Below are 17,465 nucleotides of genomic sequence, written 5' to 3'. Positions count from 1 at the left end.
AACAGGGACAGCGACAGTGATGCGTGTAAGCTAATTTTATGCAAGAGTCGTCCCTCTACTGACATCTTCCCAGCCTCATCATCATTGCCCCGCAGCGTGGGATCGAGTTGTCAGCTATCTCCTGGCCTTCGTCTTGAAATTCTCTTGTCTGCTTCCTGAAGTTTCCTGGATTATCCTCTAGTACTCAAAGTTTAACAAGCAAAGTTTTTGCTACGAAACGAAAAGTGATTACAAACAACACACAAACAATTTAATGTCGTTGAATTAGTTTTAATGATGTCAACTTATCATCACACTCTCTCGCTCCCTGGGGTCTCATCCACCTCTTTCTCGCACTTTCATCCCAACCCCTCTCCCCCTGTTTGACTCTTTGATTGCATAATTTCCACATATGTATGGAGTATGGAGAAATGCACTTGACATGTCAAAGCCGCAACATTTCAAAATAGTTTTCAAGCTAAAGGTTACCCCATTGAAGCAGTATTCCACGCCGTATCCCCACCGCTTGCGTAGCTGCCATGAGGACATGCTAACTATTTGTTTGCTAATACACACTAAACACCGCATGAGTATTTGGTATTTTCATGGTTTACGCCCCGGCACAGGCACAGGCACAGATACAATTGAATGGATGGTTCTGTATGACTTTGGCTGCAACATTCGGCCACAGACAACCACCACATAGTGGGACAGTTGGGCAGAGTGACCGAGGGGGAGGACAGAAGGACATATTGGGACAGAGGGAAAGGCAGGACAGAACAATTGGAATCGAAAACAAACATGCAGCTCGTAGAGAGAGACAAGGGAGAGAGGCTCATGCATACTAATAGCCAGTATAGTTTTTGGCCAGGCTAACAGAGCGGGGGCTAAGAGCCGATTGCAGGCTGTCAGCCAACTATTGCCATGCCACATCAAAGTTCGGTTCTCATTTGTTTGTTTGCCGCTGCGAGATGGGGAAAATTGAAAAGGCAAAAGTGGAAAAGTGGAAAAAACTGACAAAACTGGGCACTAGACAAATAATATATGTGCCTCAAACAATGACTGAAGGCGATGGCGTTTGGTCAGCTACTGGCCGTGTTAGGCATCGGAGGCATTTATCTATCGGCCGCCACACGGCAAACTTTCACAGAATGTATTCCATTCATATGTATGCGGTGAACTATGATTTATGGCGTGCTGAAATATATACCCCACAGTATGCTCAGCGAAGCAAGGCCGCACGGCGCTCGCTGACTTTCAATTTATGTGCATTTGCAAATTTGCATCCGTCTTTGCCTTTAAAGTTTACCCGCAAAAACTTTACCCTCTCTGGAAAGTCGCAAGTTTCCCGGACTTGCAACTGTCAGGCGGAGGCAGTGCCACTGCCACTGCCACTGCCACTGCCACTGCCACTGCCACTGCCGCTGTTAAGCTTGTATGTGCCTCAGCCGATGCGATACCCGATGAGACGCTGATTAAATTTGCAACATTTTTGTTCTCTGCCGTCCCGCCTGCTTGCCGTGGCAGGAACTGTTTCAATTCTTCACACCGCAACCCATTTGCGGCCAATTCATGTGCAATTAATGTGATTGAACTTATATATATGAAGCTCTGTATTTGGTAAATGTGTTTGCGGCGCAGAGGGCAAAGTTGTTTATGTGATAAATCGAGTGATAACCGATTCATTGCGTATTTAATAATATTCCTGCCACTTAAGCGATGTGTGCAACACTCAAAATTGCGCTATCAATGCGTAACGAGTGCATTAAATAGCCTTTTAAATATTAATATTCAAAAATAGTTGGCGTTTAAAAGTGCTTTGAAAATAGTTTTATATATATTAGTCTTGTGGCCTGATTTCTTCATCGATTATTGAAATATCCACACACTTTGCCAATTATAGTAAAATTTTCCTGTTTAAGAGAACAATTTATAATTTGCATCATATTTGGAATCAATCAAGGAATATAATGAAATGAAGGCACCAACTAAACACTCATTTTTCTGTAATGGTATGAAACGTGTACTGCTCCAAAGGAAAGCAACAAAAAGCACAACAAACTAGACTCCTTGAAGTCGTAAGGACAGTTTGTTTTGTTGGATCCACCACATATACATATGTCTGCCTCCTCATCACTTTACGTGTTTATGTACTAGGACTACATTCGTATAAATATATATTGGTCGTGTCCTGTATTTGTACATATGTACGTACAAGTGATGACGCGTGTGTGTGTGCCAAGTGTAGGAACCGCAAAAATACAAGTATGTCATAATATTTGCTTTTTACTCAACCGCCACCGCCGGCATTGAATAGATTTCGTCCCCGTTGTAGTTGTTATGGCTGAGCGAAGCGATTCATATTATTATACGAGTGTGCGAGTGCTGTGCTATGCGGCTCGCCTCGCCTCGCCTCGCCTCGCCACCCGTTTTGCTGTTTACAAGTCACGTGTTTAACATAAAATTTAAATAAAAATCGCATACAATATGTAAACAGTTATATGTGCTTCTAGTGGCTGCTCCTTCAGTGGAATGGTGGCTGCTCTTTCCATTCGTAGCGATTGTCGACGTCTGGCTGTTGTAATTTCCGTCTCTTAACACAATTTACCAAAATTTGGCCACTAAATCTCCCCTCCATTCTCCGACATTCTATTACCATTTACCAACTAAATCAGGCAAAATTGTATGCGGATAAGCCATAACATATACAAATTTTATGCAAATCGCAGACTTTGTCCGGTTCCGTCTCAAGTGCAGGATAATATCGTGAAACTTCTACGTTTTACTGGAACTTCTCGGCCAGATTCATTTGTCGCACTATTGTGATAATGCTGAAAGCAAATTTGGCCACCTATGATGGTCAGAAGATGGTCGCCAACCACGAGTAGGAGTATCAGCTATAGAGATCTGTTCAAATGAGAAAGCGACCATAACTTACGCTTATGTTGCTGCTCATGGAAATGGGAAATATGCCGCCGGCTATAAAGATAATCGGCTGCTGGGCATTGTGTATAAAGTGGACCAGGGTGGCCTTGTACCGCGGCTCGGCATCCACCCAATTGGACTGGAAAATGGTGTTGGCCAAATCGTCGCCGTCGTCGATTAGAAGATTGCATGTGTAGCAGAAGGGAAATGTCTGCAGCAGGATGGTGATGACAAACAGAAACGAGGCCACGCCCTTCCAAAAGTTGGAGAAGAAGAACACATTGATCAGAGTGAGTCCCAGCACGGATCCAATTAGCGCGAACTGCACAAAAATTGTGCGGGATATCATGGGACGGATCATGTCGCAGCATCTACGGAAAGAGGGCACCGATCTTAGCCAATCCATAGTCCTCTATATGGCTCTTACCTCAGTATTATCTTGTGATCAATCACACAGTTGACCAGATCCTGATAGTTGTCCGCTTCGCTTTTATCCGGATCCATGCGCAGACTCCTCACATGATCCTTCAGCACATCCATGTGGGCCCGAAAGATGATGGTGAACATGAGAGGATACGTGTCGGACAGTTGGTCCTGCAGCACGGCAAAGGACATGGTGATGTACTCGAAGATGGACTGTAACCACAGGCTGCCAAGGCCGTCGCGCCAGTCGACGAACGGATTGTACACCGACCAGGGCGGACGACCACTCAACGCATATGAGAGGAACGTGGATCCCGCATAGCCGCAGTAAATAAAACTATAGATGAGAAAGGCGTAGTTGCAGCGGGCCACCATATTGTGGATCTTCTGGCGATCGCTTTCGGTCTGCAACCGCCCGTCCAACGTGTCCAGCATCTGCTCCGTCTTCCGCAGCCGCCAGAGGAACAAATACGTGATCGTTGACTTCACCGATGCCCCGTACACGTTGATGCACACCTGCAGCGACGTGAGGAACTCTCCGGGCGTAAAGTTCTTGAACTCCTTCACATAGCTGATGATAAAGCCCACCGGCAAGTAGAAAACCCCAAAGGCGAACGGCACGCAGGTCCAGAAGAGGTAGACATACCGCAGAGCTCCCTCCTTGGGTGGTATCCAACCGATTAGCCACATGGCCCTATACAAATAAATGTTCCCCTCGCGGGACTTGACAGCCTCAGTCAGCGGAGCCGGATTTATCAGCTCAAACAACACCATTTTTTTGACTTAACCAGCCAGTGTTCAGGGACTGTTGTCGAATGTAGGTCCCAGTACCTGTCTATTTTATAGCCGTAATTGGACAGGTGCTCGCGTTTCACTCTGGCAGCCACGCCCAGGCTCAGGACACCGTGCTGTGGCCTGTAATTAGACTAAACAATCGTCCATGTAAAGTGCCAACAATGATTTATTATTAACGTGCAAGTAAAACTTCCACCCAACGGCCAATTAGCCAGAATTGGTTAATAACTTGATAAAATATTCGGATTGCTGTTGAATCCTTGATGGCAGCAACGCCTCATCTAATGATTACAACGTGGGAATTGACACATTTATAAACACTTTAGAAAATATCCTTTCGTCTATGAATTATCTGATTATGATTATCATAATGTGCACACCCGCCTCAAGTGCTCACTCACTCGAACAAGCTCAGTTCGAGTGTAATCACTTGTATTTTATAGTGAAAATATTGAAACGTACAGAAAACAAGAGTTTTTGGGCGCCAACATTAAGCTTCCTTTCGAAACTTATCTGCCAGATTCATTTGATTAACAATAGTGATGATACTAAAGGCGAACTTGGCCACCGTGATGTTGCTCTGCACGGATATGGGAAAGATGGCCCCAGCCCAGAACTGTATGGGCTGCTGCACCCTGTGCAGAAAGTAAATTATCGCTGACCTGTAGCGCCGTTCCGCGTCCATCCAGTTTGAGTGAAAAATGCCACTGGCGAGGGATTCGCAGTCCTCAATCAGGAGTTCGCAGGTCATGCAGAGCGGAAAGGATTCCGCACAAATGGCAGCGATAAATATGATGTTCGACAGGGTCATCCAGAAGCTGGTGGTGAAGAACAGTATGTTGACGGACGCCACACCCACGACGATGCCAATCAGCATGAACTGCGCAAAGATGGTGGCCGACATGATGGGTCTTATAAGATCGCAGCACCTGCAAAGAGGAAACTCGCTTACTTAAAAATCAAGAGCTCCTTGGGAGTTTATCTGTTTACTGCACGATAGTCCGATAATCCTTGATGCAGTCCACCAGTTGCTGATAGTTCTCATTCTCGGAGAGCTCGGGGTTGCAGCGCAGATTCTTGATGCGATCTTTGAGAATGGCCAGATGTCCGCGAAATATGGACAAAAAAACGATCGGATAGCTGTCGGAGAGCAGCTCCTGACAGATACCAATGTTAATGACGATATATTCCAAGAGCGAGGCCTCCCACAACTGGCGCGTGCCCTGCCGCCAGTCAACCAGCGGATTGTACACCTGCCAGGGAGCCTTTCCCGCGAACACCGACGAGAACAGCGTCGTGGTGGTGAACCCTATGTACATGCTGAGAAAGAACACAATGATTCGATTCCCCCGGGCCACCATCTTATGGAGTATCTGGCGCTGGTTCAGTGTCGTACAGCGCTCATCTAGGGGGGCAATCATTGCGTTGATCCTTCGCATGCGCCACATCTGGGAGAAGGTGACACAGGCCTTGACGCAATTCCCAATGCAATTGATGTCCACCTGCACCGAGGTGAGGAACTCGCTCGCCGCGAACTTGTCAAAGTGCACCACATAGGTGAGGGTGAGACCCAGCGGCAGGTACACCAACCCCAGCACCATGGTTGTGCAGGTCCAGAGCAGATAAGCCCATCGATGCAGTCTCGCCTTGGGTGGGACCCAGCCCAAAAATGTTGCAGCGCGATAAAAATATATGCAGGCGTCTGAAGAGACGACGCTCTTGGTGAGTGGCACCGGTCGTAGGCGTTCAAAGAGGGGTTTCTTCATCTTCTAAGGTATTTTCCAGCCGAAAAATTGTTTATATATGGGGAAAAAGCAATCCCTGATAGGTTTTTAATGTCTCGTAATTTTTGGTTTATTCATTGGACAACTGAACGATGTCACAATCGGGGCCGAGTGATTGCATTTATAAAGTCATTAGGCAATGCAACCTCAAGGTCCTGCACTGAGAGAAACCAAAGTAAAGATGCAAACACTCAAGGCGAATGAATCCAAATATTTTCTCCCTGTATAGCTTTCCCGGTTCATTCTTGGGCTCCATTGAAAGGCTTATCGATTCGTGGGTTCTCTAATTACAGCTTGCATAATGGATAACGCTATTGAAAATGCTTCTATTCCCCGTCTTTCCATTGCAGCCTTTCATCTCTATTCAAACCGCACCGAGGAGCGCGTTGAGGTCGATACCCTGGCTGTGAAATATGAGGATGGAAGGTGGTCAAAGCCGTATTACGATTGTGGTGGTGGAAACATTTGGATGCTAACCTATACGGTCCCATTTTTCGGCTATGAGAATGGCAGCTATCACTTCAAGTAAGTAAGCTTCGAAACAATGGCGCCGGCTCATGGCTGGTGCGACTGGTCCTGGTCGCCATCCAGATGAGCATTCTATAAATAATTCACAGCCAAGTGGAATTTGAAAAGGAAACTGCATTGGCCCGAAAAATGCCACCCAAGCGATTTTCCCAGTCAGTGGCAGGACGACACAAAAGCCGTAGAAACTATGATGAAGCGCCAGCGTCAGCGTCAGGTTTCTGGCTTTTGTCTGGTGCGAGGACTGCAGGAGGACTGTAAACAGCAAAAGTAATTGAATAGCTGAATGACTGTTCTTGCTCTGGTTGGCTCTTAGTTTGGTGGCACGTGCAATGTGCTTTAAGTTTTAGGACTTTTCCCAACATCGACTCTGTAGATGGAGGACTGATACAGAATTTCGCTCACGCACCGCTCGAAACGGAATACGTTAAAAGAGGGCACAACATTCTTATAAAACTTTATCGCGTGCTGTTTTGCTTTATTTTTTCATCATCTTCATTTGAAGTAATTTTCAATTTTTTCCCTTCTTTTCACCACCGACAAACATAGTTCCTGCTCGTCTCGCTGCTTTATTTTTGGCCAACTTTTTCAATTGAATGTTGAAATGGTGAAAAAGTTGGCAAAAGGAACTCGGAAAAGGCGAACCAAAAGAAAACACAAGTGGAAATCGCCGAGCAAGTTATGTAGTTTGATGGGAAAATCATTGATGCTGTTCTGTGGCGCGTGGCACAGATCAATAAATTTCAAAACTGCTCTTTTCTTTGGGAATATTTAATTAATTCCCTCTTGGCAGGAGCACAGCCTTGGAGTCTGCCCAATTTCATGAAATTTGTTAAATCAGCTGTGCAGGCGTGAGTCTCTTTATTAGAAATACTTACAATTTCCAGCCTAAGCGGCTTAGTAAGCCCAACCCCTCCCCGCTGAATGGAAGCCCAGTTTTTCGCTTTGACGAATTTCTGACAGTGAGTCAGTTCCATCAGCATAATGACTGCTGCCAGAGCTCGCAGATGAAAAGCGTTTAGCATATTTATGACTAAACGGCCAGACCATGGATACCACTCAGGATGCCACTCAGCATCTCCCAACGATTAGTCGTCACTCATCACTGCTGTCTGTGCTGCTTCCACTTCCACTCTACGTCATCCATAATTTGCAATTATCACTTGGGCTGCCAGCAGAACCAAGAAGACAGACAACAGACAGCAGTACCCGCCACATCACGCCACAACGAAATGCAATAACAACAAAAAGAACACATTTTGGCCAGAAAACTATTTTCACTTAGTGGCCGAGTTAGTGTCGGGATTACGAAGCCCTTTTGTTGCCGCATTCATGCAAGGGTGGGCTTGCTATCTCAAAGTATGCAGCAGAAGATGGAGTAGTTCTGGTCGAATGAACTTTGGGGGCGCTATTTATTTAAGATAAACAGATCCTCTCTCTCCAAGATATACCGCTCGTAGATGGCGGTTGTGACCTCTCCTTCCTGTGGCGGCCTGTAGCAGTAGCAGGGATACACCATCCGCACTTCTTTCGACTCTGGTGTGGCCCCCGGCACGGCAGTTGTGGTGAAACGGAATCTCTGATGCCCTGCAAGTGCTCCCTCCAAGTGAATAGCTTATAACTTATCTAGCAGGCCAGCTACTCACATTTCGACTGGTAGTATTGTTTCTGCCACCACGACAAGGGCTTGTGACGTGCCGCAGTTCGTTGGATATTGGCCAGCACAATTGCCGTCAGAGAGCAGAAGAGAATTAGCCGGATGAATAACATTTCCCCACTGCTGTCAGGGCTTGTCTAATGGATTGCAAACGATACGATACTTAGTACATGCACTTCATGTTAGCTTCAGCCAAAGTAAGCGTTTAAAATGTAATTACACACGGCACATCAATGCGGATGCGTATGCCTATGGTGCCCTTGGTTGTGGGGCCAGAAAAGCTTTCAGCCCTCCAGCTATCAGGGAGGTGGGAGGACAGACAGCGTTTTCTAAATTGAATTAAAGCAATCAATTATACAAGTGAGTCCCGATCCCACCCACTCGTACGCCTACTTAGCGCTCAATGGCTTTCTACGCTCAACAAATTTCACATATAGCGACGGGGCCAGGGAGGGCGGACCAGGGGGGAGGAACTCTTTGAAAACGGCAACTGTCTGCCACCGCCACGGCCACTGCCACTGCCACTGCCGATGGCGGAAGCTCGGCAACTGCCTGCAATTAGTTGCAACATAAATTTGGTCTGCCTTAATGGACGGATGCGCACAGTGGTACGGAAAACAATGCGCCACAAATGTTGAAATCATTCGATGTCCTACAAATGGAATGTGCTGGATTGTTTGTAATTCTGAGCAATACGGACAGTGTATATCGTAGCTTACTTAACAAAGTCGAAGAATATTAAGTTGCAACTCAATTTGAATACGTTTCCTTACTTGTACGGCCCCTCGACCCTCGAACACTGTGTGCTGGAGAGGAAAATTAATGTGCAAATGTTAAAAGTTCGTTAGTTGGGTTCATTTCAGTTGGTCCCAGCATTGCAGCTGCTAGATTCAGTCTCCGGGCTCTTCCGGGGCTCACTCCTCGTCAAAAAAAGCCCCCTTTGTTTCAGCTGCTTAGGCAGCGGGAAGACCGGGACCGGGAAAGTTGTGCAAGAGGAGGGGAGGGACTGGGACAGGTCCCGTGCCGACATTCTTGCATGCCTGTGTCCGGCTCATGTTAATAATGTTCCGCTATCAGTTTCCCATTAGTTGGGGAAATTAATTTGTTTACATGGTAGCGGAAGCGCAAAAACAGAAAAAAAATATAGACAAAGAGAGGGAGAGAGAGAGAGAGGAAGCGAAAACTTGCTAATTGATTAAATTTACTATGCGGTGTGTGGTTGCTGCCCCATTTTTCTCTTAACTCCATGAAACCTGCAGCGCAGGGAGGACGCCAAACAATAAGCATCCAGAGCGTGCAGCTAAAGTTAAGTTTATTATAAAATATTTGGCCAAATGAAATGGCGCATTAGTCCGCCCAGCAGTGGCAAACACAAAGCACAAATCACATTAAGCGCCCGCTGTGAGCGAATGCCAAACACCAAGCGGCAAAAGCTAAGCGCCAAGGGACAGAACATGCCTCCTACTGGGGCAATAATTTTATTTGATATTATTTAAGTTTCGCTTAGCAGCAACCAACCCCACTCTAGCGGCAGTGAAATTTCAATATTAAAACTGAGACGACTGTGGAGGTGGTCGAGGAGGAATGAAAAGGCTGGGGAATGTAAGCCGTAATCCCAGCATTGTATTTATTTGACTTATGTTGCAATATTGCCGTTGCCATACCATACAGAGAGAAAGCCGTGTATGCACGCTATGGGCTATGCCCTGCTCGCTGGCAAAGCATAATGAGGCAAACGGAAACGGAAATATCAAATATCTGGCAATAAGCAAGCCTTTGTGTTGCAGTGACTGGCTGCTGCTGCTTGTTATCTTGTTGCAACGTCAACGTCTGAATGTGGGCTTGATTATGAATGCTCGTATGTGTAAGTATGCAGATGTGCAACATGCCATATTTCTGAGCAATGGATCGGGATGCAAATTTACATAGTTTCCATGGTGCCTTGCACATTGCTACGGTCCCAATAACTGCTGATATAGACATTCCATGCCCTAACAGAAATCAAAATATTTATGTAGTAGTTTAAGTTGCTTGATGGCAACGAGTAACATTTATTTGATTAGTATGTTGGACTTCAAATTATAACAGCTCCAAGTTTTACAATAAGCTTGTTTTTGTGAGTAATTATACGCGTGTACGTCTGATCTCTCTCTCTCAGATCCGATTACTGCTCTATCCAGACGATACGACGAAAACACGACCTCTTCGTGTCTCGCTCTTTCCTTCGTTTCCTACATTTATTAAAGAATCCTCACGCGAAAAGTATTTTTAAATAACTTTTTGATATAAATCAGTACAAACTTGTGGAATCTCTTAGATGCATCTAAGCTACTGATCTACTGATCAAAGGCTTATGCTGGGAGAGGAAATATTTGTGAAGAATTTCCTGGTTGACTTCGAATACCACATTAGTGTCAACAAAGTTTTTGTTTCGCTTTAATGTGACCTAGCTCACACCCTTTTACCCTAGCCACTACTAGAAAATATTTTTGGCATAATTGCGGGCCTATTTCGCAGCCTTTTTCGGCTCTTTGGTTTGGGTTTTTGTGAGCCGCATCAAACTGCGCCATCGAGGTGCAAACTACAAAACTGATTATGTGCATTAGCAGCGGCTGCCACAACCCATAATTGACGACGATGACAGCAGTAACAGCAGCGGCAGCTGCAGCACCAGAGAATCCACATAAATGAGTTGTTTACAAACTGGTTACAAAACTGCCTGCGTGACGGTGTATGTTTTTTCCACTCATACCACACCCATTTGGGTTGGTAACTTTATGAACTCGAAAATGGAGCACATCTCAGAGGGCTGGATCGGGATGAGAAGCGGAATGCCATCTGTATTAGCTGCCATCGCTGCCATTTTTAAATAGCTGGCACGTGCATGTGTGCTGGCACGCGCTGTAGTGGTGGTGCTACGAATAATGGTAGTGGAGCATCTGTATACGAGCTCCAAAGCTCTTCAGATGCACTTCGCTTATTCACGTAATGCGTTTGTGTTTGTGTTCGTGCGTGCGTGTCGTACGTGCCCTGCATTACAATCCACTGATTTTACGCCTCACCTAGTAGGTAATCCCACCTTCGTGCATATGTCCTCTAGATTTCATTGGCTGGGTAAACATTTGTCTTTTAGACTTTAAAGCTATCTAAAATTCGATTCGAGCATTTTATTAAAATCGATAAAACTATGCTCTCTTTTCCTTAAAACGAATCAAATCCATCTCCATTTATGCATAGACAAATACAAAAATCAACAGGCAATCCCCTAACCCATCGACTATGTGCAATATGAGCTCCAACAAAAATATGCAAACAACTGAGTTTACGGCTCATTTGTAGGCATTAGGCATTGTGTTAGGTTCTGTGTGTGTGTGCGGATCATACATATACATCAAGTATACGCCAGATAGGCAAACATTGTCACATCAGCATCAGCCGCCTCCAAAAATACTCGAAGCTTAGGGCCCAAACTAATAAATCAATATGCGACACACACAGATATCGCCGAAGACCGGAGACCGAACTCATTCGGGCAGCTCAATCAGCTTATTTTCTAATATCCGTTTACAAATTATCTTCAAAAACTGTCAGCAACAACAAAGAGAAAGACAGACGACGCGACGCTACGGGGGAGCTGACAAAGGAATACCAGGAAAATAAAACCACAGAAAATACGAAATAGCATTCAAATACGAAAACGAACACGAACTTTAACAAAATGGGAATAAGTGGGGCAGAGATACATGGGCACAAATAAGTAGAAGAAGAAAAAAGGCCAAGCCGGATCCGGATCCGGATCCGGGTCCAGGACATAAAGGCGTTGGGATCAACTGCTGGGGAATTAACATAATCATTACTATAATGTAATGATGGGCCATTGTGCAGCCAGTCACCCCAGCCAGACCCTCCCCTCGCTCAGTTGTCCACTTTCCAGCAGTAACAGTAGTCCTTTTTTCGCCCTTTTTCCCCTTTTGCAATCAATAAGTTGTCAGAAACAATCAAATAAATACAAACTGATATGTCAATATTAACTGACAGTCACATGAAGCTTCCCAGACGCGGACCCGAGAACGCAGACCGAAGCCAATATTCCCGAAACCCGGAAACCTCACACACACATTACGGCCAACTGGGGCGGCCACCAAAAAAGTCGGAAAATTGAAGATGAAATAGAAATGTTTGCCATTTCTATACCTTTGAGGTTACGAGTATGAAATACTGTAGAAAACGGTTGATGAAGATCGATAACAGAGGGACTTAGACTTTAGAATTCCTGATCTAATGCCTTTGATCCCGTACAAGATTTCTTCAGAGAAGTTAGGTTACCAAATAAATCACCAACTGATCATACCCCTTCATCTATGTCTGTTGTAACAAGAAAGTTTCCTTTGACGTCAGCCTTCCGTGACAGCGGGACCCAGGCGGAAAGGTTTGAGTCACAGCCACAGTGCCGGCGTGCAAGTGTGGACAATGCTGAGATTATGCGTAAAGTTCTACATGTGTTCTGGCTTCATTCCTTCCATTCGGCTACCGCCGTGGTGCTCCATCCACAATTCTGCTTAGGTATGTGTGTAATTGGGTGGCTGTCCATTTCCAGGGGCGACCTTTGAGGGAGGCATATAGGATTTCTGGCAGCGTCGACAGCTTAGCGTACCCTTTTCATGGCTTTATGTCTTTGTAAAACGACAAGGCCTTTTCCCTGCACCCTCTCCCTCTCCCTCTGCCTTTGCCACTGCCACTGCCTTTGCCCCTGTCCCAATCTCCGTCAACGACAGCAGGAAAATAATTTTCTGCTACTTTTCCCTGAGCTCGTTTTCAATACAAAGAAACCCGTAACCAAAACATGCTTCCTAGTTTATCCCTCTGCTCATGCGTCTGTGTTTGTGTGTGTGCGAGTGCGGTTCTTGAGGTTCCTGGGGTTCCTTCTCCATCTCAGACTATAGAACAGAGTCCATAGACATATGCGAAATCAAAGCACGAATTTATTGTTTGTTATCGAAAGGCCACGGCCATTGAAACCCCAGGCGGCTGCCCACTATCTGGAAGCTTGAAACAGAGATAGAGATAGAGCTAAAGCGGGTCTCAGTCTCAGTCCTTCTACAATCTGCGCACTTTCCACTGTCGATAAATATCAGCGACTGACGGTACACACGTTTTATTGAATTGAGTTTTATAAATGGCGCCATTTGGTTTAAGTGCCGCCCCCCAGTTGATTGTTAAGCTGACAAATTAATAACATAAATTTTTAACGCCTTTTGCTGACTCTCTCTCACTCTCCGTCTGTTTTTTTCACACTCTCTTCTTCCTTTTTTTCCGTTCTGCCCCATTTCGTAGGGGAACATCTGGCATCGATATTGACTTGCGGCGCGTGGACATCGACCAATGCCCGCAACGCCACACGCCCGGCACCAAGCGGCCCCTAAACATCTTTGCCGGCACCGACAAGTGCAAGCAGCGGACCACAATGGTGAGAAACAGACCAGACGCCATCAGATACTCCAATGTCAGCACAAAGTGTTCATTCCTCCATCTTTCCATCTTTCCTTCTCCATGCGCCTTCAGTGTGAAGCTATCATGGGACTGGGCTTTCGGCGCGGGTCCTACAAATGCCTCTGCCGCAAGGGATTCTATTTCCCCGACGTGGTTTCGCTCCACAAGTTCTTCAATGGCAGCCTGCTGGAGGAGGAATACGAGAAGCTGATGCTGGTAAGTGCTGACTCAAGTACTGAGCGAGAATCCTACACTCATTAAATATGTATTAGGGCAAGAACTCCACGTACAACAGTAACTCCGAGTACGAGTGTCTGCCCTGCGCCGAGGGCTGTGATTCCTGCGAGGATTCGTCGCCCTGCATTGCCGCCCTCAACTGGCCGATGCGCACCAGCATCTTGGCACTGGCCTGCATTGTCATTGGCCTCCTGCCGCCTGCGGCCTGGTTTACGTTTCGGTATCAGCAAGTCAAGGTGAGTTAAAGATTCCATTCTCTGCTATAGCTTGATCAATAATGGCAGTACGTAAAATACAGATTAAATCATCAGAATTAGAACTACTTCCAAAGCATCGCAGTTATAATGCTGTTGATGGAAGCGAAAGCTTTAAAAAATCTTGTACATCCTTGATGGGGAATGTAAAGTCATTATAATAGCATTATCCTGCCGCCGCGTCGTAGCATTTGTGGCAGAGATTTTTGTGTAAATTGCTCTCTGTCAAATTCCACTGATCCCGGACGAGTCCAACCAAAGCTGCTGTCATCATTGAGCCGAAAAGCGGCTTAGAATTTTTATATTCTAGTTATTTTGAACGTGCGCCCAGGGACTGGTCCTACATTCCAATGACAGCCGGCAACAAGCCAACAGGACAACGGATATTGTCGCGCATAAGCGGAACTGCAAACATCCACACAACTGTCGCCCGACTTCCGTCCGTCCTTCCTCGGCGGAAGGCAACGCCATGTACAGTTCACTCGAGTTTCACTAGGACACTCATTAAGCCAGTGAAAAGGCTAAGCCATCCTCCAATTGTCTCCGGCGTATAGTTTTAAACCACTTTCAACTTTCTCCAGCCATTCTGCAGAATGGTGAAACTGGTGGAATAATGTTCGTGAAAGTGAGTTATTCTGCGCCCCCATGTTGCTGTCAGACATTTGTGTGGCCCCAGGCTACCAACCCAGCAGCACACACCAGCCCTCAGTGAATCCCAGGCCAACTAAATTGTTTCCATTCGTAATGCGATTCTGTCGCATTTGTGTCTATGTGCTCGCTGCCTCTCTCTCTCTCCCACTCTCTATCTCTCTTCAGCTGTTTCCGTGTGTCCATGTGTGTGTGTGCGTCTGAGTGCTCAAGTGTGTGTGTCCAAACTAATTAAATGGCGCTAAACATGCAGCCCGACATCCTGCCAAGTGTGTGGACAACTCCACTCCGCCCTGTACTCGGCACTACATTTCCTTGTCCTTGCCGCATTGAGATCCTTGTCCTTTGTTCTCCTCGGGGCTCCTTTCCGGCTGCTTTTCATGTGAAATTGTGCGGCTAAAGCGATTTCAATTTAAATTTCATAAGTTTTTCCACAAACAAACACACAGCTACACAAAAGTTATTCCTTCGAAAGACTAATTGAAAACATTTTGTTTGCAGGTTGTACGAGCCGCCAGTCCCGCCCTGCTGCGGGTAATTGCATTGGGAGCCTTCTTCATTTATTGCACGGTAAGCACTTTTGATGCTGCACTGCATTTCTGGGGATATTTTGTTGTATTTACTTAAATATGGGCAGTCAAGCATAAGTTTAGGCAATATTCAATCACTTTTAAGCTCTATGGAGGCCTTGGCCAAACGCATAAATATCTGTTGCACATTATAATGGATCCAGCAAGCATGCTGGCTGCTGGTTGCTGGACGTGATTTTCCGACGGGAAACATTCAAAATTCGAAACCATAAATCGCTTTGCATCCAAAATACATATATTCAGCCTGTAAAAAGAAAGATGAGATGGGAAAACGGTTGGCAGTGAATGACCGACAGCCAGAACAGCAGCGGCACCCCTTGAACCAAATTCACATCAATTCTGAACAATTTAATTTGATTGATTTATGGAAAGTGTCGAAAGCTAATGGAATACTGGCCAAATAAACAACTTTAAACGAGAGTTCATCGAAAACCCGCACGCCGACATCGGACCGACATCCATGAAGCTGAGGATTTATTTATCTTTTGCTGATTTATTCTGCCGCCATGAGTTGACATACACACACACACAACACACGGCACACAACACAAAAAAAATGTGTCCTAGAGAAGAGGATATCCATTTTTGGACATTTTTCCTTGAGCTCTAAGTCGTTGTGTGTGGAGGGATGCGTTTAAAATGGTTACCTTTTTTAATATGTTTATTTCTTAAAAGGAACGTATAAATCAAAATGGAATCCTAATCTCCACCACACAATGTATCACCATTGACAACTCCATAACTTTAAAGAGAGTTTTCAGCTATGTATGAAAATGCATAAAATTGTCATTTGCTTGTGGGTTTGTGCCGATTCTCGAACATATCATATAAACGGGCTATCGTTTTCTATGAATTGCAGAACATTGTGATGTATCCGAATCCGAATCTTTATACATGCACCGCTCGCATTTGGCTGAGAGAGATAGGTTTCTCCCTCACCTATGGCGCTCTGATGCTGAAGACCTGGAGGTGAGTAATGATGGGGATGTTGATGCAGATGATGCAATGTGATAACTTATCTTACATTCTTTTCAATTTATCACAAAGGATATCGGTGATATTTCGGGTACGCTCTGCCAAGGCGGTCAAAATCACAGATGCCGCTCTGCTGAAGCGCCTGGGAATCATTTGCGGTGCCATCGGCACCTGTCTGCTGGTGAGGACACTCGTATCGCCGCCAGATGTGGTTGTGGGACGCACTGCTGATGACCTGAAGGCATTCCTATGCAAGACCGACTGGTGGGACTACACATTCACATCGAGTAAGTCCATGCCTCCATTCATCACAGGAGAGTAATTTAATATGTTTGGACTTGTTTGGAGGGAGTGCCGATTGGCATTAGCAGCCAATAGCCATATGAAAGCAGCTGCATTCATCTTTCAACAAAAATGAAACGGCATAGCTCCCATGCAGCGACATTCCGCATAACAATGTGCACGTTGCTTATATGCACTGTATGCTGCAACCAAGGGCGTACCCAGGGGGGCTCCACTTCAACACTTTTTTGTTGAAAGACGTTCATTTGAAAAATATGCTAGCATTAGAGTCTTCAAAAATGTGGTTTCTGAATAGTTGTTGTATTGGAAAAACTAGACGAAGAAGGAAAAAGCTGAAATTTTAATTTATAGCTCTGCCGGAAATATTTTGTTTGTTTACTATCCCTTTACATGACATTACATTGCCGTTACATTCATGTTGCAATTCAAAAATATAGTTACGTGCTCGGAGTATATGCAGAATATGAATTGAAAAAGCAAAGCAAAAAAACAAACGTTGCCCTGCCAACGGAAAACAGTGTATGGATACCGAGTGGCATCACTCGCTTAAAGGGAATTTCTTTTCATCCACATCCCCACAGCTGGGCATTGTGGGTGGTCAGCGAATGGCGTCATATGAATATGCAAGAATTTTTTTGTTGCCCTGTAGAAGGCATGTGTTTTAGGAACCTATGCGTCCTGGAGGAATAGCAGCGCAGCGCTATCTTGACTGTGTCTTCGCTTAATTAAAAAAGTTTAGCGACCAACTTGAAGCACTTTCCTCCTCTGTATCTTTTGCGAGGGCATATGGACAGAGAGAACAGAATTTGAACTCTCGCATAGATATAGACAACAATTATCTTTGATTCTCGCTCTGCTGCGCCAGTCACGCACTTTGACG

At 45.4% G+C, this 17,465-nt stretch overlaps 4 protein-coding genes and 1 long non-coding RNA gene across 5 annotated transcripts in view; 2 read left to right on the top strand and 3 right to left on the bottom strand.

Annotated features, from left to right (window-relative positions):
* LOC15382900 (uncharacterized) overlaps positions 1-17,465 on the top strand; it is a 50,609-nt gene that overhangs the window by 27,410 nt on the left and 5,734 nt on the right. The window contains exons 5-11 of the mRNA XM_004444157.3: positions 6,257-6,431; positions 13,423-13,555; positions 13,651-13,794; positions 13,851-14,051; positions 15,219-15,287; positions 16,167-16,276; positions 16,355-16,569. Of these exons, the coding sequence (XP_004444214.3) occupies positions 6,257-6,431; positions 13,423-13,555; positions 13,651-13,794; positions 13,851-14,051; positions 15,219-15,287; positions 16,167-16,276; positions 16,355-16,569 (1,047 nt within the window). The remainder of the gene's footprint in view (positions 1-6,256; positions 6,432-13,422; positions 13,556-13,650; positions 13,795-13,850; positions 14,052-15,218; positions 15,288-16,166; positions 16,277-16,354; positions 16,570-17,465) is intronic.
* Positions 2,391-4,252, bottom strand: Or59b (Odorant receptor 59b). The gene is made up of 3 exons (XM_001360999.4): positions 3,332-4,252; positions 2,918-3,275; positions 2,391-2,830 (listed from the first exon to the last, which is right to left on the bottom strand). The coding sequence occupies exons 1-3, from the start codon at positions 4,099-4,101 to the stop codon at positions 2,762-2,764; spliced, it is 1,197 nt and encodes a 398-aa protein (XP_001361036.2). The 5' UTR covers positions 4,102-4,252; the 3' UTR covers positions 2,391-2,761.
* On the bottom strand, positions 4,288-6,263 carry Or59c (Odorant receptor 59c). Its single transcript, XM_001360998.4, has 2 exons — positions 5,113-6,263; positions 4,288-5,051 (listed from the first exon to the last, which is right to left on the bottom strand). Exons 1-2 carry the CDS (start codon positions 5,886-5,888, stop codon positions 4,613-4,615), a joined length of 1,215 nt encoding a protein of 404 aa, XP_001361035.3. The 5' UTR covers positions 5,889-6,263; the 3' UTR covers positions 4,288-4,612.
* On the bottom strand, positions 7,814-8,233 carry LOC4804476 (uncharacterized). The gene is made up of 2 exons (XM_001360997.4): positions 8,078-8,233; positions 7,814-8,018 (listed from the first exon to the last, which is right to left on the bottom strand). Exons 1-2 carry the CDS (start codon positions 8,199-8,201, stop codon positions 7,840-7,842), a joined length of 303 nt encoding a protein of 100 aa, XP_001361034.2. The 5' UTR covers positions 8,202-8,233; the 3' UTR covers positions 7,814-7,839.
* Positions 8,339-8,842, top strand: LOC26532516 (uncharacterized). The gene is made up of 2 exons (XR_001452215.2): positions 8,339-8,448; positions 8,526-8,842. It is a non-coding gene; the product is annotated as an uncharacterized lncRNA (long non-coding RNA).

The sequence above is a fragment of the Drosophila pseudoobscura genome, chromosome 3 (assembly GCF_009870125.1).
Source record: "Drosophila pseudoobscura strain MV-25-SWS-2005 chromosome 3, UCI_Dpse_MV25, whole genome shotgun sequence".
Classification (NCBI taxonomy): domain Eukaryota; kingdom Metazoa; phylum Arthropoda; class Insecta; order Diptera; family Drosophilidae; genus Drosophila; species Drosophila pseudoobscura.
Note: the sequence above shows the minus strand (reverse complement) of the source record. Positions and strands in the feature narration are given on the sequence as shown.

Bases quoted from the DNA above. Each gene is read 5' to 3' on its own strand.
- Or59b (XM_001360999.4), bottom strand. From the start codon at position 4,101: ATGGTGTTGTTTGAGCTGATAAATCCGGCTCCGCTGACTGAGGCTGTC. The intron at 3,276-3,331 runs GTAAGAGCCATA...CTCTTTCCGTAG, and splicing joins GATCACAAGATAATACTGAG to ATGCTGCGACATGATCCGTC. The intron at 2,831-2,917 runs GTAAGTTATGGT...TGACCATCATAG, and splicing joins CCATGAGCAGCAACATAAGC to GTGGCCAAATTTGCTTTCAG.
- Or59c (XM_001360998.4), bottom strand. From the start codon at position 5,888: ATGAAGAAACCCCTCTTTGAACGCCTACGACCGGTGCCACTCACCAAG. The intron at 5,052-5,112 runs GTAAACAGATAA...TCCTCTTTGCAG, and splicing joins GATTATCGGACTATCGTGCA to GTGCTGCGATCTTATAAGAC.
- LOC4804476 (XM_001360997.4), bottom strand. From the start codon at position 8,201: ATGTTATTCATCCGGCTAATTCTCTTCTGCTCTCTGACGGCAATTGTG. The intron at 8,019-8,077 runs GTGAGTAGCTGG...GAGCACTTGCAG, and splicing joins ACAATACTACCAGTCGAAAT to GGCATCAGAGATTCCGTTTC.